This window comes from Melanostigma gelatinosum (assembly GCF_949748355.1).
Source record: "Melanostigma gelatinosum genome assembly, chromosome: 20".
Taxonomy (NCBI): Eukaryota; Metazoa; Chordata; class Actinopteri; order Perciformes; family Zoarcidae; genus Melanostigma; species Melanostigma gelatinosum.
The window spans coordinates 18,681,611-18,706,169 of NC_136653.1; the positions used below are offsets into that span (position 1 = coordinate 18,681,611).

The 24,559-nt window shown below is 44.5% G+C and overlaps 1 protein-coding gene across 1 annotated transcript in view; it reads left to right on the forward strand.

The window, feature by feature from the left end:
* LOC306794381 (A-type potassium channel modulatory protein DPP6-like) overlaps positions 1 to 24,559 on the forward strand; it is a gene marked incomplete at its 5' end in the record, with an annotated part of 108,345 nt that overhangs the window by 70,395 nt on the left and 13,391 nt on the right. The window contains 10 exons of the mRNA XM_079292416.1: positions 175 to 273; positions 10,819 to 10,913; positions 11,391 to 11,465; positions 12,323 to 12,375; positions 13,289 to 13,370; positions 17,191 to 17,311; positions 23,430 to 23,584; positions 23,675 to 23,772; positions 24,258 to 24,381; positions 24,481 to 24,519. Of these exons, the coding sequence (XP_079148542.1) occupies positions 175 to 273; positions 10,819 to 10,913; positions 11,391 to 11,465; positions 12,323 to 12,375; positions 13,289 to 13,370; positions 17,191 to 17,311; positions 23,430 to 23,584; positions 23,675 to 23,772; positions 24,258 to 24,381; positions 24,481 to 24,519 (941 nt within the window). The remainder of the gene's footprint in view (positions 1 to 174; positions 274 to 10,818; positions 10,914 to 11,390; positions 11,466 to 12,322; positions 12,376 to 13,288; positions 13,371 to 17,190; positions 17,312 to 23,429; positions 23,585 to 23,674; positions 23,773 to 24,257; positions 24,382 to 24,480; positions 24,520 to 24,559) is intronic.

The following is a 24,559-nucleotide window of genomic DNA, read 5'->3' on the forward strand; positions in this document are numbered from 1 at the left end:
TCAAAAACAAACGTTGCTGAGACACACGGTTGTTGATAAAAAAAGTGTCGAGAGTACATCATATACAATATAAATACCCACAAGTGTAAGGTGCTATGTAGTATTTTACTCTAACTGCTCCACAAGGAGATGCTCAGTTCTCTTTGTATGAACGTTGAGTTCTTTTCTTTGCAGGTGAAGATGACCAGCTGGCCCTCAAGAGCAAGGTGACTGTTGCAGACCTCTTCAGAAAAGACTTCAAGGTCCACGACCCCAACGCCAAATGGATAAGCAGTAAGTAATCCCATTATATGCACATTTCAATGAACTAGAGTTTGATTTGAACACGTGCATCAAAACGTTGCTTTGAAATATTCTCATTCACGCATCGCAAGAGCAACAGACGGGTATTTGTCTCATCTATTGGCATCCCGCTCGTTATAATGGAAGCACTTGGTCTTCATGGGACCTTGTATTTCTCTTCTCGTTGATAAGATTAGTCGAAAGGGTAACGGGTAATTATTAAACTGGAAAACATGTTCCCATGTTTTTGTGTCTAAGTGACTAATGGGCAGAACATTTCTTTTTTAAATTGCTTGTATTGAGGGAGAGCGCTGCAGTCGCAAAACAGGCTGCAATGTGATCGCTTGAGGCGATTCTTCTCCGTCAATGTGCGTCCACTGGAAGCGTTTCTGCTCCCGACAGGCTCAGTGTGTGTCTGACAACATGATGGAAAGGACCCGACAGAGAAATAAAAAATATATATATTTACCTTCTTCTTTAGACTTCTTCTTTTTTAGCTTTATAACAAATTACAAAAAAAAGAAAATGTGTGTCACGCCACAGACTTTACTAAAATGTTTATTTTCATTGTCTTCTTTTACATTTGTCCCTCCTCTGTCTTTGCACAGCTGTGTGTTGCTGTATGTATGTGTGTGTGTGTGTGTGTCCTTGCTGTCTATCATTACGCCAAACGATTTATTCCATACGCTCCAATAACTACCCAATTACCTGCAACCACAGCCCTCTTTTTTCCCCTGTGATCAATGCCAGTGTTGAGCTATTGTTACAATTCATTACAGCCAATTTCAAACGCTTGTTTGTTTTTTTTAGCAGCGGGTCTGCGACAGTACAAACACTGACGGCACCACAGGAGCCAATGAGATAAAATCATATACTTTATTTTCTATCAAGGTAAAAACAACGACTTGATGCAGCCTCAGCCGTCTCAGCGCGGCATCGAATAGATTGATCACAGCTCCGAGATGTGAGGGATCTGTCCAGCTGAAGGATTAATGAAGCGGATTGTGTCCTCTCTCGTGCACAACATAGCTGTCTCCTCCGATCACAGCATCTAAGATGGCTCCTAGAAGCGGCACAGCTGCAAAGCCTGCCCCTCTGTTATTGACTGTGATTAGGAAGCTGAAAACACGTATTTATTATATTAGTGACAGGAAGTCGGCATTACTCTGGATCTCAGATGACGGTCTGATTTCAGGGTGTGTTTGAGCTACGGGTCCCCATGTGTGCTTCGGGATGAGACGTCTCTCGCGTGGCTGAATTGTAGCCTCGGTGAACATCCCACACTGTGGTGGTATTGTACACATCTGGAAGGTAACATCTGTTGTGTTCTCAGCCAAAGCTCAAACGGGGATCGGGAGCATATTTCAACTAGTGGTTGAATTATATGATCATTATCATGAACTGTGGTGATGTTTTACTTCCCTTATTAACCTGAAGCTGTTTTATAAGATGCTCAAAGAACAGAGAGACGGTGTGGAGAAAGAGGCTTTGTAATAATCCATACAGCAGCTGAAACAAGGCCTGTCATTAGAAAGCAGGCCGCTCTTTCATCGCCTCCTTTTTGTGCTGTTGGCAGTTCAATCCTTGATCTCGAGGTGTTTTTAGTGCCTCATTAGACGCTGCTGACAAAAAGGAGAGAAAGGGGGAGTGATCCATCAGCTGATGATTTCGACTTTGTTAGTGTGTCATTTTGACCAGACCCGGTGCTCGGCTGACCTGCATGCTTTCAGGGCTGTCTGTAGGATTTGCAGTAATGGGTGGTTTGGGGACTGAAATTTAATTTTTTTTATACCTAATTTAGCCCAGTTTTATGTTTTTCCTTCCCCTGCTGTCTCCACCGATCAATCAATTCCCTGGAGACAGACTGAATATAACCTCCAGAATCCTTAATGATCACATATTGGCTATTTTTACCAGGAAAAATTGCTTCCTCATGTCTTGTCCAACAGCATTAACTTGGATATATTGTATTATTAGGTGCTCTTTAGCTGATGCTCACAATGGTTGCAGTGACAGTGATCCCTCTCTGCGCAGTCAATGGATCATCATTCTAAAGGATAATTTGGCCCAAAACTTTGGTTTTATTTGAGTAGTTTCGGCCATCATTCTCTGAGTGTCTATGATAACATTGTACTCACTAAGTTACTTGTGGGTATACAGAAACATCATTTAAATGAAATCAGAGAAAGAAGGAAACAATCTTATTAAAAAGGGGCAATATCTGACCAGAATCTGAAATGTAGGTGATTCACTGAAAACAGAACACCAGTGGTCTTCTCTCCATATATAAATCTACCTCAGTGCTTGGAAGTCATTGGGATCATTTGCATATATTGGTCTGGCTTGTTTGCAAACTTTCTGATTGCTTTTTTTTCTTGCCCAGTCTGACTTGTTCCCAGATCTCAGTCATTTACTTGAGAGTTCAGTGTTTCCAAAGCCAGTAGCATAGACAAAGCAACCGAATGCATTCTGTGATGTATATCTGCATAAACTGCATTGTGCATCAGTAGTCCGATCATGTTCCGAGGCCACCGCTACAAGCCTCCCCAGTTAGGTAATTGCACACAGCTGATATCTCACATATGCCTGTTTTTTTTCCGAACGGCATCAACATCATTCTCACACCACCAAGGTGAAGCCGAGCCCCGCGGGACGCAGTGCAGGCGCTCTGAGCAGCTGCTTGCCATGTTAATGGCCACGTTCCTCTTGTTTGCCCCTCCACGATGCCTCTCGTCTCGTTGATGTTTGTTAAATATGACGGACGGCGGAGCCATTCGTAAAGCAAGTTGGACTACATTAAAAAGGGGGGGGGGGCTTGTGAATGTCATTGAGATTGAAGCCTCGTGATGTTTGTTGTGTCGGTGTGTGTACACGTATGCGAGCATGTTGGGATTACCTTGTTTCTGAACGATGCACAACCTCTTCTCAACCTCATCTCTGATGCGTGTGTAAAGCAGTCACTTTGGCGACGATCAGCCAGTTGTCTCGCTCCCTTATTGACTTTTCATAGCTCTGCTCCTGTGACACAACATGAGGAATGATGTGAACGCCATTTGTTAATGGACTTCTGCAGTTGATCTTTTTCTTACCAATGAGACGTAACTAAGTAGCCCCACACGCTCACTGTTAGCATCCAGCGTTCATTCAGTGTCACAGACAATCGGCTTTGGTAAAATGGTAACATTATATGAAGCATACGTCCCCTTTCGAGATGGCCCAGTTCTACAGAGAGAGTGAGCAGAGCTTAATCTGGGGGGGGGGGGGGGGGGTGTCCTGCCACACATTCTGTCGTCCCTTTCAACCACCGGAGAGCAGCAGAAATGGTGCGACAACATTTCTTTTCATGGAATCACGCGTTCACAATATACTGATGTTGTTGAGTGCTTTAATTCCCAGGGAGGAATTTAAAAAAAGAGAAGGAGATTTCTGAATTATACGTTTGCGTCATTGTGTCTCATGGCAGATTCAGCGGTCTCTTAGCGTAAAGGCAACATCTGAAGAGTTGAATGTCATCTTTGATCCACGTTTTCAGAAACCAAAATTGTAAAACAGCTATTTCAGTAATTTTAAGAATCTTGCCAAAGTTAGACTACGTCCGTCTCCCGGCGAGACAGAGACAATGAACTTATCGTCATGTGCCGCGTAGGAGAACTACTCGTGCCAATGTTTGGTTTGTCCGTTCTGGGCTCCTGTAGAAACACGCGATGCAACACAGCGGACTCTGAGAAGAGGATATGGACCGGGAGATATAAAAGGCTCATTCCAAGGTGACTAAACACACGGATTACACACTCAAGAAAGTGTGCGTATTAATGTTACATTCAATCTCTGCCACTGTATAATATATATATATGATGATAATCATCGAACTAATTAAGGTTATTCTGTTAGTTGGCATTTGTGGTGTGTACAGCTGAATAATAGTTTTTATTTATTTATTTCCTGTCTTGCCTGTTCCGTCTATTATGGCAGCAGTTGAAGTATTTCCAGGCTTTTATATATTATATTCCACTGTCTGCCAGCTCAGTCCCAGAGCACCACAGTCCCACGTTACTGTAACAAGCAAACCTGCCGAAAAAGCATCAACTGTGCTGTCTGTTTCTGCCTGCAGAGAGGAGAAAAGACAGAGAGTACACCACCACCACACACACACAGAAAAACAGACACATGCTTGCACAAAGACACTCGTCCTCCTTACAGTAGCTGCAAATAGTGCCAAATACTTTACCCGTAGTGCTTGTTTGTGATATACTTGAGCTTTCCCAGTGCTATTAGCAGAGGCATCTGTGATGTTAAGGCATTAAATGCATGATGTAATATTTCAGTATCGCTGCCATTGTTTAGACAGACACATCTCCACTGCAGCTGGGTATCCAGTTAGTGTGTCTACAATCCACATCCCTGTAATGCCGACTGCACATGGCATTCACAGCCAGGCCGTGAAATGGACTTACAATCCTTTGAATTCACTTTAGCAGTCTTACCACTGAGAGCTCCGAGCTTAGCTGTGTTTGTGTAACGCAGCAGAGAGGTGTGAGCGTCCCTTCACAGCAAGACGCCTGCTGGATCATTTTGTTACAGCAATTCTACAAACGCATCCATTTATGCTCTCTGTATTTTTATTTTTTTTGAGAATCCACATGGTTTGGGAATAATCTTTCAAATATATATTTTTTTATAGAGCCAAAGATTATACGTTCAGCACACCGTTGTGTCAATGCTCATTTCCATGAACACAAAAGAACCACAAAACCACGTTCATTTGCATTCACAAACATGAAACTTGTAAAATAAAAGATACATCATTGCATATGGAGAACAGTATAAAAAACTAGAAAGGTGAACTCAGTGGAGTCCAGATCTCCACCAGGTGTGTCTGCAATGACCACTGCTGTATCGTGTGATTGAATGACGATGATGAATGATGATTACACTCACCAAGCTGTCTGCCCACGGAGCAGTGACGATGCACTCAGCAGTGTGTGTGTGTGTGTGTGAGCACTGGTGGTGGTGTTAGCGGTTCGCCAAACACATTGTCCGGCTGCCGGTCGGCGATGCTTTTAGCCGTGGCCTCTTCTGAACCGGAGGCCGGTCAAGAATGGTCAGTGAGGAGTCAGCAGTCAATGAGAACATGTGAGTCACTGCAACCACAGGAGGTCCAAGAGCATGCATCAGTAACTGGCCCCCCAAAGGGGAGCGAGATTAGCCGTGGACAGACACAGAGGCGCACGCTCACTCACAAACACACGCCGGCAATCGCTTGATCCTCTTTATTGAGATATTAGGGAAACCAAAAAGAGAAAGGAAACATTTTCAAAGGAAATTAAATTCGACAAAGATAAACTAAATATGTATCTAAATATAAGACATTAATTCAATCTAGGAATAGGAACGTATCACAGATCGGCCTTATAAATAAACCCGCCTGTTTCCCTCTTCCCCTCACCGTATCTCACTCAGCTCATTAGATAAATGAAACCGTGCATAAGTACAGGCTACAACTCAGGAACTTCTATCATCAGGTGTGATATTAGGGGTTGCCAAATTGCATCATCAATGATCATTTAAGAGATACCTTTCGAATTGTACTGATTAGATATTATGCAGCCACACCTTGGAGTTAAGAACTGTTTCTTTCCATTTGTTCAGGAATTATGAATGATTATTTGACCCGTGAGGCTTCTCCCTGGAGAGCTTACGTAATTAGACTCAAGTGTTTCCCGTTGTTTAAAATAAGAGTCTGATCCCTGCTGTGATGTTAAATGTCATGATTATTGTTGTTTTAATTGATATTTTACGGGCACCAGCTTCCCTAATTAACTTACTTACTATGAGCGGGAGCGGGTCTTTTCAAGTTAGGCATGCAAATACAAGGAAACGCACCACGGCGACACTAACGCACAAAGAAAGGACGGAGCAAGAGCACATGCGGACTGATCAAGTGGCAACGGAGGTCGTGGATTTATGAGGAGAATATGATCAGCTGGCAGACACTGATCAAATGACCGTCACCTTTAGAAGCAGTGAGTCAAATCAACGATGACACAATGACTTAAGGATTAATAGCAAATTGAGGTGACGGATCATAAATAAAGCACATGGGGGGTTGATGGGGGGGGGGGGGGGGTTCTGAGAACACTTGCGTGCTCCCTTGGGAGTCATCCTGGAAGGAACACGGCGTTAGATGAGCAAGGTGAGTTTCTGAGGACTTAATGTTTGGCAAATTATCTACTCAACTGCTTTCAGGGGTAATAGACTGATAGGGATTTGTTCTGGGACAGGTGGGATCCGATCTTGAGGTTGTGACTCATTTTAAGCACGATTTTATTGTCATAATATGCTATTTGTGACCAATCGGGAAGTCCAGATGAGCAAACTCATTGTTCTGGCTTGGGGCCATGGGGCCCTGGATATATCCATGGTGTTATCACAGCAGGTTTCAAAGTTATTCTTCTTTGATGGCTGGATTATGGACCTTTTACAGCAACCTCTCGCCTGGGCCGCGCTGCTTCCCCCGGGACCGTGGACTTAGCTGTTGCTGGCTCTCTGCGTTGTTTACGCCTGGTCAAGTGGCGATCAATCGTTTTGTTTTATGTTGTCCGATACTTGAATTCAGAGGATGCAATATAAAAAAAACAAGCTGACCTATGAGCATGGCTTTATGTCAAAGGGGATTTTATCTGCACATTCTGTGTCAGAGTGTGCTCTGCAGTCCACAATAAGGAGTGAGTTTGAAGGTTTTGGTTTCACTCTTTTTACTTTAGGAGGGTGGAACATCACAGATATTTCAGTCATCTTTATCAAAGAGGGATTCTAATTTCTAAAGCTAGATATTTCCAGGACCCTGATGTTGACGGTCTAGTGAGAAGGGTGCCTTCCTTTGAACACAATGCAAATGTGATGGAGGTATGTCAATAGTTTGCTCTTTTAAGATTAGAGTTTAGCTTGGACCCCTGGTGCCTTAAGGCATGGAACGTATAAATAAACCAAATAATGAAATAGAGAAAAAATTATCTATATTTGAGAAGCTGAACAGCGTGAAACAGAAATGGCTGTGCAATGTGCCATGATTTTTTTTCCAACCTTAATGGTGAACTCAGAAGCAGGAGAGAGGCAGTGAGTAATGAAACCAGCAGGCGCCCGCTGATTGGCATTCCTGATAAACATAAATGACTTCCGCCGTGAAAACTGGCCAGCAGCAGCGAGTTGGCAGCAGCCCTGGGTGGTTTGTCAGCAGGTTCATACTTCCCTCTCATTTCTTAGCGCTGCCATTCATCTATTTGCATGCCCATTCATCAAGCTGCACAAAAATACAATTCAAATGTTGTGGTGTCGCCAGGACAGCGGAAATAAACACACACGGTATTATGTGTAATTCCCTTTCAAGAACCATCTACGAATGAAAGTAAATTACCAGACATATATAAGGGGGAGCTTTTTAATTAAAATACCTATTGAATTTTTTATGAACCTGTATTTCACAGCAAATCTAAGCCAATGGGTGGCAAAGATTTAAGACTGTGTTACCGCATTGGAGACTTCATTTCATTTACTCACAGACAGACACCATAATTCTTCCCCTGTAGCTTGTGTCGCTTTCATAAGACCAGTCGTCATCTGGAGCCTTGAGAACAGACCAATGACCTGTTGTTGAGTTTCATGGTTCTCTACACAACATTAAGAGCATTAACATAGCAGCAGTCAAATAGTTTCACTGTAAAGATATTTTTTTGCTCATCCGTGCGAACATCCTTTTCACACAACTCGTACAGTGAAACAATTCTAATTTATCCAGGCGTATGCTCTTTTCCACGATCAGTCAGACGATCAGCCACTTACTTTTTCTGCTAGAAAGTAGCTGTTGAGGACTCTCACCGTGCTCCCGTGGAGTGCTTTGAACCATCTCAACGGGAACCCAACACACTCAGGAGAACACTGACTGCGTTGAATGATGTGACCACAGTTGAGCCTTCAAGAAAGGGTTGAGTGGGAATGGTGAAGGAGGAATGAGAAGACGGTAGAATGAGCAACGTTACCGTGCAGTAGAATTCCACTTCAAGAAACTGGAGTGGATTTCCTTGAAGTGGAAGCCGATTAACTCGTCTTTCTGCACCGTTCTGTCGGGCTAATTAAGCCTTCATATTGCACATGGGGCAAAAAGGCTGGGTTGCAGCATTAATGAGGCCTACTGTACGATGAAACCGTTCCGGTACTAGCACAAATCTCGTAGAAGTATGTAGTGGAGATCAGAGGTTCAGATAAGGTGGTGGGATATATCTCATATATAATTACGATGTACTGATTATGGGAGAAACGTTTTTTTTTTTTTTAATGTTGCTCTGCATGTTGCCTATAAGGATGGAATGACATTACATCCGTTGGAATTTTAAAATTGGATGTGGTTTCATGATTCACGCTGATTAACAATAAAATAGAGCGACGAAACATCTAAAAGGTTGCCCAGCGCTGCTGTGAAACATCCATTTCACACAACTCGTACAGTGAAACAATTCTAATTTATCCAGGCGTATGCTCTTTTCCACGATCAGATTTCCAAAAAAAAAAAAGTGTCAGCCAAACCTAAAAAGAATGCTAACATTGTTCCGCAAACTTTTATCGTTTCACAGATAAAAGGCTGTTCCATAAATATTCTTCAATTTTGATTCAGTCTCTCTTTCTTTGTCTCATTGGAGTGTGTCGCCTCGTATCTCTCCCTCCCACTCTTCCCTCTTCCCGGTGCTCCCTCTGCCTCCATGTGAAGCTGGGTTAGGGCTGTGCCCAGGGCAACAGGCTGTATTAATAAGACATACTGCCGTGGAAAGGTATAGATCAGAGCAGAAAACAGCGCCCTGGGCTAATGCACAGCGAGTTAAAGTAGAGGGAAAGAAAAAGAGCGAGTGATAGAAAGAGATAGATTGAAGGGAAGACATAATGCCTTAGGGTGCTGTGAAAGGATAGATGGCTCTTGGCCTTTGAAAGAGCAGAAAACAAAGAGTTGGAGAGGTGAAGGAGGGATGATTAGGTCTGAAATGATGAACTCAGCAGGAGGCATATAAAGGGGCAGCGATTGGAAGGATTTGAGAGATCTGAGGTGTCGTGGGGCGTGTGGATAAAGGAGATCAGCGATTCAGTGAGTAATAAAGATGGAAAAAAGGTGCCCTAAAGAGATGCGAGTCTCTAAGTTTAAAATGAAGCCTGAACAGAGTGAGTCACGAAGCAAGATAAAGTCCACTCAATCTCTTTGACCACCGATTTATCACCATGGTGTCTTTCTTTCGACGCATTCAAGCCCCATCGTCCGCGATTACCATTTCATATATAGAAGTAGAACGTTTATCAAGATGCCAAACGCAGTCAAACTAAGATAATGGAGCATGTTTAAAAAAAAAAAGCAATCTTTTATTTATCTCCTTAGATCTCCATGGAGGAGTCCATTGTATAGACTTGTGAGTATGCCGATGGTTTTCAACGAGTAGACGAGCTGTTGACGGGGCGTTTGGCGATGCCAATCTACAATGTCTGAAACTGCTCTTCCCTATACACGTTCTGAATTAAAGCCGTTGTGATGGTAATTTTGTCACCTCTAATGGTCAATTAGATATGCTCGCACATAGAAAGCACTCTGCATAACAATCTCTGGGTTCTAATTACCTCGCCAAATGGAGTGGTTGCCCATGCGCCTATGGATCACAAAAGCAATAAGACAGAGGAGCACAGATAGATTGAAGGTGAAAGGGGGCAGCTGCTGTATTAAACGTATCCTTCCCTGATAAAAGCCTGATGGATGAGAAGCTGTCTGAACTTTCATATATCTTTCAAATCATGGCTCCCTTCAAGGGTTTTCTCCAGTGGCCTGAGCCCACTGTGTTTGTGCTTTCGCATTCGGGCAAATTGAAAGCTGTGCGTTGGCGGATAGGTCAGATTCTCGAGCACTGTTGTTAAACCTGGCGTTTACCTTTGGACAAAAATGTCACCCACATTCTGGTGGGTCTTCTTCTTGGCGGCATTGAAAAATCTCTCTGTGAAAGGGGCTATTGTTGATGCCATTTTCTTTTTTTTTTTTAATTCCAAATGAACAAATCTGTAAATTAAAGTAACAACAATACTCTCTTTAAAACAAAGTACAAGTCATGTTGGATGTTTAGTGACAGTTAGCGTTCCACCCGGCAGCCTGACCTGCAGCTGCAGTTGTGTTTTGGAAGCTGAAGGTGTTCGATCACACTACGCCTGTTACTGGCCAAACAGGTTTAATTGACTTGGGAGCACTTGATTTGACCTTCACATATAACAAGGCTGTATAATTGCAAACCGATAAAGTTTGATACATTGCTGAAGACAACATTGCGATCACAATCGTGGTACGAGTGACTGCACAGCCTTGCTATCCAAGCCCTGCTTCAATATTTGAATCCACCAAACATTCCTTTTTGTTGCACTTGTTGATAAAAGCTGCACTTTTCAGGTAGCCGATTAATTAATGAGACCCTCCAACAACATCTGAAATCGAATGCTCTGTTTCTCTCCCTTTCCTTGCAGGTAATGAGCTATTATACCGTAATCGTGAAGGCGACGTCGTCAAGTTCAACGTCGACACTGACGAAAAGACCATCTTGGTGCATAACAAGAAGTTTGTAAGTCTTTTGTCATCGTTTCTTCTCTCTTTACTTTCTCACAATCACAGGACTAAAGGACTGCCCATGGTTGCCAATGAATTAGATTAAAACTTTTCTTATAGAGTCAGCAAATCAAAGCACCCAAAGCTCTTTTTTCTTTCATTACAAAGCTTCATCAAATTATCCACTATTGCTGTGGAATGTGAACTGCATAGTTAACACTCAGGGCATGGTTATGTGGGGGTAACGTTGAGATGGAAATGGAGATGTAGCATTAGTGCGGCGGCCTGGGTGACGACACACAACATTATGTCCGCCATCAAATTGCCAAGCCCTAGCGCAAAGATTAATGCAACTCCCATTTGCTTCAGGAGCCGAGCAATCCGTCAAACGCAGTCATTTAAGGACTAGTTTAATGAAAAAATACCACGCATGGTTAAAGGTCTCATCATTTCATCTTTTTTCCCCCTGCTTACATCTGCCTTTGCTTCTCAGGAAATGTACAAAGCCAGCAAGTACGAGGTGTCTCCCGACATGAAGCATGTGCTGCTGGCCTACAACGTTGCACCGGTGAGCTTCTCATTTGTTTGCTTGTTTTTTGAATTCGCAAACTGACAGCCAAATATGTCAGCAGCCTCCACCGTAGGGTGGGGGCTGGGAGGGGGGTGTATGCTCACATATTGTGCATCAAAGGCAGGGGAGAAAGGAGGGAGGGAGGGGGGAGAAAGTAATCATGGCGGGTTGTGGAGGCCTGTCGCACACCGCTGCCTGTCAGCGATTGCGGCGGGGTCCAGCACAGCCGAGCGGAACTGTAGCGAGGGAGGCAGGAACACAAACAAACCCCTCGGCGCTGCAACGGGCTTGCAGGGAGGGAGACGAGCTCGACGGGAGGAACAGGAAGTGTTGGCTGGGAATTTGTTATTTCTGGGCAATTCCCAATGAAGTGTCCCGTGACTACATGAGCTCTGCCAACGCCCTGATATGCATCAAAGCGTGCGTTTCAGCTCCTACTATAGGTGGATAAGATGTATTGAATCATTTTGCGAGCTGATGTATGTGTGTTTACTTCATTCTGCTCCGCCACTGAGTCACGACGGAGAGTTTGTGCCCGTTGTTGGTGAGTGAAAGATGCTGGGAGGGGGATAACCTTGTGTTGTTGCCTGAGATGAACGGAACATATTACGACGCTCTAGAGATGTCGAGTGTGTTTCGCTGCGTTTGTTTGCATTCATTATTCCATCTAAACCTCCCATCGCCTTGATGGATGACAGTCGTTCCTGCTTTACGCTCATGGCAGCACATAAAGCACACTCGCGCACACCTCATCTCTGTAACATGTGGTGGGGGTCGCGGCTGCATACTAATACACAAACAAACCGTCCGTCCATTTACTGTTTTGAATCCTTTCCTGCTGCCTATTCTTCCAGGTGTACCAGCACTCCTACACGGCCTTCTACATCATCTGCAGTCTGGATACTCCGTAAGTAGGCGACAAGCCTGCGTGTTTCCATTGATGTTGAATTTCCTTATCTTGTCCAATAATGCGTCACCTGACCTTGCTGCCTGTGAGCACCCACCTGCTTTAACAACTTCCCTCCTACAAAGCACCTGCGACACCAACTAAACTGTTTACTTCCAATTCTCCACCGCTCTGTGAGGTGAAAGGGCTGATAAGTAATGTCTGACCTCAAATGGCAGGTGGCAATGGGTTTGCTGTGACATCTAGATCTTGCATCTGGCGAGTTAAAATGCCTGGAGGAAGGAACATTACTGAAGCATAGCAAGTCTGCAGTCTTTGCTGCAATTTCACCTCTCTGATCTTCATTCCTTTTTGTTAAAAACACATGAAAAAGTAGCTGAAAATGTTCATTCCCACTCCTGACAAGCGATACAAAATCATGACACACATTAGCAAGAAGCCAGAACTTATAGCGCTTCATCAACCGGTATTGATTAGCTGCCGGTACATGTTATGGCAGCTGTTCTGTTATGACACCTCACTTATTTACCTTTTGAATTACCTCCACACCAGGTCACAGTATGACAGCACTGTCAGGAGCTCTCGCACTCAAGTCCATTTGTGTGCTGCCACCTCGTGGTGATGTGCAAACAATCAGACCTCAGCTAATGACCTCATTCGTTCCCGGCTTCAGACAAAGACATAGATGCAGCGGCACCTCTAATTCTGCAGCCTGCACTGCGCAGCACTTTTCCCAATGAGGAGAGGTGACACTGTTATCGAGCGCCGGTATTTATGGATACACTTAAACCTTTGTTCTCAGATGTGCTACACTTGTTCTTCTCCCGCAGCAGCGCTGGGAGCAGACACTCGCTGTGTGTATGTGTCTGCACCTCCGTCTGATAGCGTTGTTTCCTCTGTCTGTGCACCCCAGGGCGACGTGGAACTTGAACCCACCAGAGGTCAGGAATGCTCAGCTGCAGTACGCGGGCTGGGGACCCCAGGACCAGCAGCTGGTAAGAACTGCAATGTCCATGAAGTCGCTTGACTCACCTCTGCCTGCTGACCAATGATGGGTTCAAAATTAAGATTCAAACCATCCGTACTGCCTAACATGTAGCTATTGAAACTTGTCTTTATGTGGATTACAAGTTAGAACACACACCGTCCACACTGGAGTGGAGTCACGTTAATGTGTGCAAAAAGTGTAAAATATGGTCAAACTGCAAGCATGCAGTGTCTTTTAATGTTGCTTTATAAAGTACTGGAAGATGGTATGAAATGAGTTCAGGGGATTTACAGCGGCCCACTAATGGGAGGAGTTGGAATGAGTGATGAGCGGGGTGTAAACGCTACTTGTGTTTCCTGTTCAAACCTGCATTCATTGATTTTTTTTTTTGGCTACTTGGGGGAAGCATTGACAAATCATTACTTATGGAGTTGATATGGCATATCCACCATGAAATTAAAACACGAAGCAGAAAGAAGCTAAAGCACTGAGGAACTGAGGGGAACTGCAGAGTTTAAAAACAGGTCGATTAGAGCAGCTTCTATGTTACTTCTTTGGCAATCCTGTGCAGATGCCAATGCCGATCTTTATACAGATGCCGATTCCTTTGACGGATGCAGCCCATGAAGGTGGGTCAAGCACATAAAACAAAATGAATGGTGCATTCAAGTGTCCCTTGTCAAATTACAAAGTCAGATAGCTCAGGAAATGAACCTTAAACGGCCGAGTAAGTTCCATCGCACCTGAGGTCACAGTCTGAGTTGTGACATTTCACTTACACACACAATTAGCAAACGGGCAATCGGTTTAATGGTAAATGTGATCGTATAACTTCCATTTATTTGTAACACCCTCTGGTTGACAAGATAGCCGGGCTGCCCAGAAGAATAAACGCTGACGTTAATGCCCGACTTCCATCATTTACATCCTCCAGTGACATTCCCATTGGTCCACTTCATGTGATAGATTTACGAGATTACTGATCACCCCCTGAACACAAAAACCTGACACACACACGACATGTTTACGTTACATCCTCTGCCTTTACAAGCTGACCAGCATTACCCAAGAGCTCCATTCGACCAATTGACAAGTTCACAGGCGTTCTTGGCCCTTAAGGACAAATTCGCTCTCGATATACGAAGGAAACTTCGTAGGATCCCGCCTCCAAATCAGGACTCGGATGACCTTCACATTTCAGACGCAGCGTTTCCTCATGTCAACGGTATGGTATACGTCCGAGTCCTTGAAAGCAGCACGCAAAAAACGAATTTGTCCCTCAAATCATCCCAACGATTCACCGAGATGTCACAGTGAACACGTTTCATTAAACGCCATTGTTCAAATCACAAGACGCAATGGTCCTTTGCAACTCTTCCGAGATGAGTCATTTTTCCGCCTCCATCATCACAGTCGAACTTGTCGGAGCATTAATGAGCTCCAGTCTGTTGGTTTGCAGGGCAGACAGAGTGTAAGTGATAACATTCTGCAGCACAATGCCATTAATTACCTGTTATCTCCTCAGTGGATTAATTAACACAGTCGCTAGTCTAGATATAGCCTCAAGTTTCCCGCCATTAGTCATGAAGTGGTTTTACTTCCATCAGGCGAATTATGTTGGCGTGAAACTGAGCAGCAGCTGGTTTCCCTGAAGGCTCAGATGTCCTCTGTAGAAGAGGTGGAGGTTGAAGTGAGAGATGTCCGTCAGCTAAAACAAGCTAACGTTGTGTGCAAGCCAAGGCATGTACTGTCATGTTTAGACATCTAATATACATGAATCAGCCCACCTGCTATCCTGTTCCCAAATCCCTTCTGTATTTAATTAAATATCGTGTACTTTCCCATAAGAATGAGCACATCCGTGCCCATATTTACACTCCCAAACACAGCTGTCCAGACACATGTTAAGCTATTTTCACACTAAAAAGTCAGCGTATTTCGGTAAATCAGTGGCATCTCAATTTTGCAGAGACGTGTAGCTGCACAAAGAAGCAATAATTACGCTTTTCTCTGCAGCCAGGAAGCGTGTTCGTCTGTTTGAGAGGCCAACATGTCACAGGAGTCCGTTTGCTGATTGGCTGCCGGTATCCTCCGACCGCAATTTACCGCCGAGAGTGAAATGAATCTCCAACTTTTAGTTTGGCCGCTCCTCGCCACAGAATGAAAGAGCTGCAGCGCTGAGCGGCCGTAGCGTTTCATTTTAATTGCACCTTCGCCTCGCCGCAGGCCACTCTGCACCACTGCTCTGCTGCGTTTTAGGCACAAGAGCACACCGCCATTAAGGCTGCACTCAAGCTAAATGCTGACTTCGGCCTCTAACAAGCTCACCATGAAAGTGTAAGCAGACTGTGCAGACTAGCATGAAACACAGCTGAGGCTGATAGGACTCTAATCAGCTTTGCAGATATTTGTTCAAAAAATGTAGCCCCGTGACTCCACTTGAGAACACTTTAATAGGTTTAATATGTTGCTGAAACCTTCACGTTTATTTACATTCTCCTACCCAAACAGCATCATCATTATATCGGAAAAGAAGTGTAAAATAACGAATTTTCTCATTGTGTTGGCGAGGTCTCAGTAGCACAGCACTGTCCCCACCGGCCCAAAGTCTGTATCGTTTGGTCCAAATATTCTCGCTGAGGATGAATGTGGATCCCAGCCATCATTGGCTGAGTGCTTCCTTCCTTCAGAGAACAGGGCCAGCTCTTCTCTCTGTGCTGTGGCCTACATTAGCTTCTATACAGGGACTCTCCATCTGCTCCAAAGTGACACCAAACCACGTGGGCCCCCAGCTCCAAACTCCTCAAGAAAAACTAATTGTGACAGATTCTGTGTTACCTTTTAAAGAGATGCAGGCTTCACCGGAGGCACTTTTAACCAGCTTGTTAGTTCTTATGCAAGTGTGTATACCGAATGGAAAAAAGACTGAGACATGGTGTAATAGTAAAAGATTGTTCGTGTCGTGTTGATCCTTTTTACAGTGTAGAAAGTAGGAAACTTTCAGTGATCGTTGACAGCTGCGGTATCGGACTTCACACCATCCCAACGTTTAGACTTCTCAGTGTGAACGTGTCCAGTAGAATCCTTCACAAACTGATCTCATGATAGCAACTCGAGGCCCACAGATTCCCGAACCCTTGAGATCACGAGCAAACCCTTTCCTGTAATAGCCTGGGATTGATTTCAGCATGGCATTAAGATTAACATTTTTAAATGCTGGCCCCAAGAGCCCACCCGCCCTATCACGCTCACCGTGGGTGATGATGATCTATTATTCTGTTGACCTTCTGTTGTCTTGAAAAGCCTGGAGGCCCTGTAGAGGAGAGCATCAAAGTCACAATTTGGTCCCAAGGTTATCCATCTTTTCATAAATTGACGTATTGACGTATTTTTCCTTTTGTCAAAACTCTTTGGCGTCTCTCTAATAAAAAGGTACCATTGCCAAAATGTGCACTCTCTTGTGTGTGACAGGTGAAAAGGCTTCTGTGTGTTTTGACCCCCGGGTTGATTTCAGCTGTGATAGCATGACACCCGCCTTACAACGTGTCGGTATGAATACCAAACTGCCCGCAGGCTTTCTGCTGCGAGTGTTGATAGTAATGTAACAGCTCATTCGCCATAATGAAATCCCCTGTCGGGGTCAGGTGCAGATCAACCTTCGTATCAGCTGGAAGGGATTTCATGCTTTTCTGGATGGGAGCTGCTTGAAACAGAAGTTCTTGTCGTGGGTTTTCCAGTCTGTCTGAAGATGGTTTTGCCTTTTCCAACATGTGATGTGTTTCACGCAAACGTAATGTACTTCCCCTCTCTCCCTCTGGCTCACGTAGATCTTCGTTTTTGAGAACAACATCTATTATCGCTCCAGGGTTGACAACCGCTCCATTCGTCTGGTGTCGACTGGCAAGGAGGGCGTGATCTTCAATGGGCTCAGTGATTGGCTGTATGAAGGTAAGGCGGGACACATTGTTGCTGTCAAACATGTTGAACGACTCCTTTAAAGTTCTCTTCACTACATGGGGACTTACCTCCAGAGGCATGGCAGTATTTTTGCAAGATGTTCAGACAGGAAATGTGGGAACAGTGAGCATTACTCTGTTAACCCGCTGCTCTAAATCTCTCACATAACCCCACGGAAATCTGCAAATTGTCATTTATTCACGTTGGGTTTTGTACGGGTGTTAAATAGTTTTAGTGTTGTCGAGCGGATTGTTTCAGCCTTTGACAGAGCCAAAGTAGCTGTTTCCAGTCTTCATGCTAAGCTAAGCTAACCACTGCTGGCTAGAGCCTTATGTTAAACCAACGGACATGAGAGGAGTGTCAATTTTCTCATCTAACTCTCTGTGAGAGAGTCAATATCCCAAAATGCCGAACTGTTCCTCTCATCAGGTGACCATTGTCTCAAAAGTCACTCCAATAAGGAAAATAAGTAAAGTGAACCTCTCTCCTCCCTCTATACCATCACTTTAATGTCAACACGCTCACCATGTATGAGCGAGTAATGACATGAGACGGTCCGATCCCCAGGGGCTGCATCCTCATTAGTCGCATTTGGTTTCTTGCAGGTAAATGAAAAGTGGAAACCCTGTCGATGCTTTACACAGCCCCCCCCCCCCCCCCCGGAAATGAATGAATGTTCGACATCGGTTGATTTGCATTTACTCAGCGCTGGCGCGTGTGTCGTACACACTCTGACACAGATGTCACGGTGCTCTGAGAGCGTCGCCGCCGCCGATCAAAGCTCACCTGTGTGCCTCGCAGTCAACCAAAAAAAAGAAACCGGGACGGCTGCCATGTTAGCGCTCAACTAATGGATTTCTATCCGCTGCGCTGGGTGCACTCTCTGCTCCAGTGGAGCTGCATTTTAATAACAGAGCGAGAGGGAGATGGGGAGATAGCAGAACTAGAGACAGCCCACGACATACAGCGAGATGTTACTCCTCGAGTGACACCATAAAAGCATACGTGTCTGTTTGATGATGTGACTGGCTGCCACATCTCAGGTTATCTGAGGTCCCCAACGCACCAGGATGAGAGCCGCGTGTCAGTTTCGCTCTCCGCGACTGGATTGTTTTAATTTCATTTTGTCAACCCACGGATCCTCTTATCTCCGCATTAGCCGGGCTGACATTTGAAACCACGTCCATCCTTCAAGAGCAATATACAATCCCAGGCATTTAAACATTAATCAGAGTGTTATTACAGTGTCTAACCCCCCTGACACGTATCTGTGCGCTGCTGAAGGCCTGGTAATTTACACTCAACATTATTCCGGGAAAAATCTTTCACCGAGAGATAAAACACAGAAGCAGCTTCATAATGTTGAGATAAGAGGGAGTTGTAGAGCAACAGGATTGTGTTTTGTTCCTTCCTGCACGTAGATAGTGTGATGTGATGGCATGTTGACATTCTTCCAGTCCCTTTCATTGTCTTAAGATGTCATATTGTAGAATATTTGGTGCTTATCTTTACTCTATTCGTTTGCCTGTTATCATGTAATATTTCATTCTTCAATTAAATGCAATATATCCCAAAATATCAGGCTTCAACCAATTATTCGTATTCAAGATCACAATGTTGAGGTTGTGTTGAAAGTGTTTTAGAGAGGTGTTGATTCAACGTAGTCTGTGATGCGCTTGACTTGTAAAGGGTTCTGCTTCCTGCTAAAGTAGGCTTAAGAGCTATTGAGATACACTACACGGCCAAATATATGTGGACATCCTTGTTGTCTGGGCATGTTCTCCATGGTGTCCGGATTTTATCCCGTTTCCTGTCTCGACATATGACAATTTTTGGTAATATGCTTAAAGTGCCTGTAATTTCCATTGTTGATAAATCCCTTTACTGTCTTATAAATGTCCGTAAGCCTGTAAATAGAGTTGGCTTTGGTCCAGTAGTGATGCCAGCATCTGCAGGGGAGCGTAGGCTGTGTGACGTTTACATTCGTCAGCGGGACTGCGGGGCAGAGTATCTTCCATGCTCATGACCGAGGCTCTGCTCTGGAGCGCTGGCTGTCGCCGCGCGGCAGAGTTGGTGTTGAGGGGGGTGAAAGGTTGGCAAATAATCTCCCAGGCTTGAATATCCGCCAGCTTGCATTGCTGTCTTAATCCACGAATGTGTGTGTGTGTGTGTGTGTGTGTGTGTGTGTGTGTTTGTAGTGTGCATGCAGGAGAGATGAGAGAAGAGAAGAAAATGAAATTAAACAGACACAGCCGAGACCCCCGTCGGCTGTGTGTAATAGTCCAAAACGCCTCAGGAGAGTCTCGAGTGTTCCGTCATCTGTCGGCCGTGTGATTATCGAGGCTGCACTGATACTTACGCGTCCTGCAGTGCGACTCGGCCCGAGGAAACAGCTGTTCATTGGGCTCTGGTGCGCCGAGATAAAAAGCTGCCGTCGCTTTGATTTGACTCATGTTTGCCCCCATAGATGTTTGGCTCGATGGCTGTTTGCGTCGCGAGGCTTGTTCGCAGGGTTGTGTCTGTTTATCGCTCTGTTTGTGGCTGAGCCTGCGGGGCCCGGAGTAACCACATAATCAACACTCGTGCGCTGGAAAGGAACAGATTATTAAAAAGGACTACAAATGTTGTTTTTGGTTTGTTTGTGAAAGCAAGCTGAAAACTGATGTGAGACACACAGTTGGAAATAGTTTTGTTGAACTTTTAAAGTGACATTGCCGCCAGAATGTGACACAAATCTGAATTGGGAAAGTCCGTGTCTTCTCAGCATGAAATTAATTGAATCAGATGTTTTTGTTCGATAGATACGAGACGACGCCAAAATCTATTTCTGTGATGTTGTCGTTGTAGGACACTGCTTTAGAGTTGCTCGTACACTAAACTGTCCCGACGTAACTCAAGTGTGCTTGACAGTTTGATCAACATCGTAGATAACACCTTTAGGGCTTGCATTTTGAATTGTCTGGAGAAATCATGCAGCATAAATGTGTTTCATTGCCCAATGTGCTATAAAACTAAAACCTTTTGAAATACAACCATGGAAATGTCCCTCCAGAGCCACATAAGACATTACTGCTTTCAAAGGGGGAAGTAGGACTCCTCATGACAAGTAAACATCATTCTATGTTTAAAATTGATGGAGTGCCCCATTAAGGCTTAGCAGCAGAGAGGGTGACCAAAGGTCTGTGCTACCATTGCAGGATAAATGTATCCCCAGGGGCTGTATCCTCCAATGCTTCTCTTCCCTCCTCTAGTTTACAGCTTAAAGGGGAACGGCAGTATTTTTCAACCTGGACGCCCGGTTCACATGTTTTTATGTATCTAAGTGACGAACAGCTTCTGAAATTGGTCCAGTATTGAGGGAGAAAGCTGCAGTTTGCAGCCGCCAAACGACTAAGATGTAATGGCTCGGGTCAACTACTCACCGCCAACGTGTGTCCACTAAAAGTGCTTGTTGTGTCTGGCAACATTATGGAAAGGACCCCATACAGACATATCATGATCATCTCACTGTTCTCTTTAGGTGGAGCCACGAAGTGCAGACTCTGGAGATGCTCAGCTAAATCTCACATTCATGCCTTGTGCTTTTCTATTCTTGCTCAATTATCACTTGCACCGTCAGCGCAGTGGTAACGGGACAGTATTCATAGTAACAGCTGTTTCACCGACATGTTCTCGGCATCTTGGGTGGAAAGGTCATGGAACCAACCTGCTTCGTCAGTGAGTCGGGAGGACGGTGTCCCTGCTGTCACATTTCAACTTCAAAAGGATTTTGCCATGCCATGTAGATTTAGTTTGTTTTACTATGACAGTTAAATAACACAACGGTTCCCCATCAGCTTTGGTTTTGTTTTGAGGTAGAGGTGACGGGAGGATTGATGCATTTGTTGCCTCTGGTTATTGGGGCGGACTGCAGGCTGTGAGTATTCAGAACACAGGAGGAAAGTGGTCCGACACTAAAAAGCTGCGTTTCTCTCTGTGATATAGTGCCGCTCTACTTTATGACTGTGCGATGTGACACTGCTGCCCTCTGTTGGAGACATATGACCATAATTCATACAAGAACAGTCTACTTGATCATTTTGTCCACACTATTCTGTTTCAATACTACCATATGCCTCGTCTAATAGGCACATGTATTTTTTTGTATTTCTTCTAATTGCAAGAAATGAACAAAATACCACGAGCAAGGTTTGATTTTCTTCTCTTTCTCTCATTAGTTCACTCTGCCCGTATCTGCACTCATTATTTCTCCTTCGCCACTTGACTCTCATGCATTAATAATGCCCTTTATTCAGTGAATAATGTAGTCTGCGCAGCAGGATGGAGAACACGGAGAGAGGAGATGAGCCCCTGACAGCTCACCTTGGTAATCATCACTGGAGAAAGAAAGAGACGCTCAAGAGAAAGGAAGTGAGAGCTGGCTCATCAGAAGTAGTTCACTTACACTCACTTTCTTTCTCTCCCTTTTGTCCCTTCACCCTCCTTTGTTATTGCGCACATATCAGGACACCTTTAGAAAGACAACTGCTTTCTCATTGGCCAGTCGAGGTGACTGGGCGTCCCCCAGCCGAGCGGATCGGACAGCCCCGGCGGTTCCACTCCACGTGGAAAGCGTTTTAAGCTGCTGCTGGTGAAATCAGCAGTCAGCGGCAGAACTAGCCATGCGGGAAATTTCTTTCTTTTTTTTTTTACCATTTGCAAATGCAGCATAATGTCGTCCTGTGCTGCCCTGTTCATCATCAGACAGTGTGATCCAATCATTCCCCACTGAGCTCTGCCAGCAGGGAGCAGGTGGACGCAACAGGCAGGCAGGAAGTGCAAAGACGAACTGGACTAAATGCAACCATTGAGCCCATTTCTTCTCATGTCACTGGCACAGAGATGTGTGGCGTGCATGAGAGAACACATGCACACAAGCGTCTGTGCTGAGGGTGTTCGTCAAATGACGCTGCAGATCAAGTGATTCCACCAAGCGCGCACAGTTAATGAAAATGCTAATTGGTATCGTTGATGTCTGTTAATTCCCCGAAGCGAGCACCCAGTCCCACAGATAAACAACATTCATGAAATTTTAATTGCAAAAGTTGCTATAAATGTAGCTGGTGGCACGCTGTAGCAAGAAGTGGAACTGTCTCAGTGCCGTGTGCGCCGTCGCCACAGACTCAACAATGAAGTATGGAGACGGCCGTGCTCCATGTTGTCAGAAAAAGTTCCCTCAGTGAGCTTTGATTTGCATAATTTCTTAACAACTCACTGTGTGTTGACAGAGGAGTGTGTGTGTGTGTGTGTGTGTGTGTGTGTGTGTGTGTGTGTGTGTGTGTGTGTGTGTGTGTGTGTGTGTGTGTGTGTGTGTGTGTGTGTGTGTGTGTGTGTGTGTGTGTGTGTGTGTGTGTGTGTGTGTGTGTGTGTGTGTGTGTGTGTGTGTGTGTGTGTGGCTGAAGCGATGGAGGTCGTTACACGGTGAACTACACGGTGTAGTTGTACCTGGTGAGAGATTGCCGTTCGGTTGGTTTCTAGGAGATCTGGCCGAGTTCTACTTTGGTCGGTCGGCTGTGCTGAGATTAAACGCCGTCGTGATTTATGACCTGAACATTTGGTGCCCTGTGTGTTTTTCTGTGTAGGTTTAAGAGAGAGATACAAAGTGAATGAGTGAATCCAAATATAGCAAACAGGTCAGGCAAGAGTTAGTATACAGTATTGCTGACGGGGCACATTGCCGTTTTTTTAGAAGTATTATTGTCTTTTTAATGGAGGGAATTATATAAAACTTAATTTGTATATATTTGTGAAATAGTTTGTGATGAACTGGCATTATCTTCTGGTACCAGCTACTGTATGTTTTGTCCTTTTGACACTGTGATGCTTTTTAAGCTGCATATTTTAAGACTTTACAGCCATAAATCACGTATGATTCATGCAAGACTCGTTTCTGTGAGACTGAGTTTCTGTGAACAGAGAGCAACGCAATACAAAGATTAATACCAACGATGCAGCATAACACCTCTTAATACCAACAGCAGTATGATTCTGTCTCTGCTGTGTGAGTTTGTATTTCATTTTTTACTCGCTCTCATTACGATTGATGGTCATTTTGTTCTCACTCTTCCAGAGGAGATCTTCCAGTCCCACGTTGCCCATTGGTGGTCTCCAGATGGTGCCCGGTTAGCGTACGCCACCATCAATGACACCCTGGTGCCCAGAATGGAGCTGCCCATGTTTACGGGCTCACCGTACCCAATGGGGAAAGAGTACCACTACCCGAAGGTGCACAGTTTAATTGGATTATTGGATATTTTCTTTGGATTCTAGAAGTCGTATCATTTCCATCGTCTTCTCCCTCCTCGTCCCGTTCAGGCCGGTGAGGAGAACCCAGTCATCACTCTGTATGTTGTGAACCTCAACGGCCCCCTTCACACCATCGAGATGAGGAGACCCGACGATCCCAGGATGGGGTGAGGCATGCAAACTGTCAACCAATCAATCGCTCCAATCAGTCAAATTATGCAAATCTTACACCACATGCATTTATTTTGTGAATTTAAATATCTAATTCATAGTCATATGTTCTCTCGTGTGTGTAATATCTGTCAATGTATTCATTTTCTGAAGCCACATCTTTTAATTTACTTTGTGTCCTGCAAAGATTCATCCAGTGATGCACTTTTACGTCATGTGATCCCAAGTTTAGTTCCATTACGTTTAATGTCCCCGTTCGCTCTGTTCATATTCATATTAATTCCTCCTTCGCTGTGGCTCATTATATCATTAATGTTTCATCCCATTTTAAAATCTATCATAACATGCTTTCAGGAAATGGAAACTTTTTCCAACATTTTTGTCAAAGCGATTTGTCCTTCGTTCTCCGACGATGCTGATTCGCAGGCCTGGCAGTGTAAACGGAGTAATTAGTGTTTAATAATGTCTTTGTGTTTGTCAGTGAGTATTACGTGACCATGGTGAAATGGGCCACCACCACCAAACTGGCCATCAACTGGCTGAACAGAGCCCAGAACATCTCTATACTCACACTGTGTGAGGCCACAACGGGGGTCTGCACAAAGGTGTGTGTGTGTGTGTTACGTGTACTGTATGTCGCTTTCTCAAAGGCATTCTGGGATGTTGCATTACTTTTACTCAACTCTGTCAACCTGCTTCTACAGAAACATGAGGATGAAAGTGAAGGATGGCTGCACAGACAGGTATTTTGTACAATTATTGCATTTACCAACCCTTTTTTTT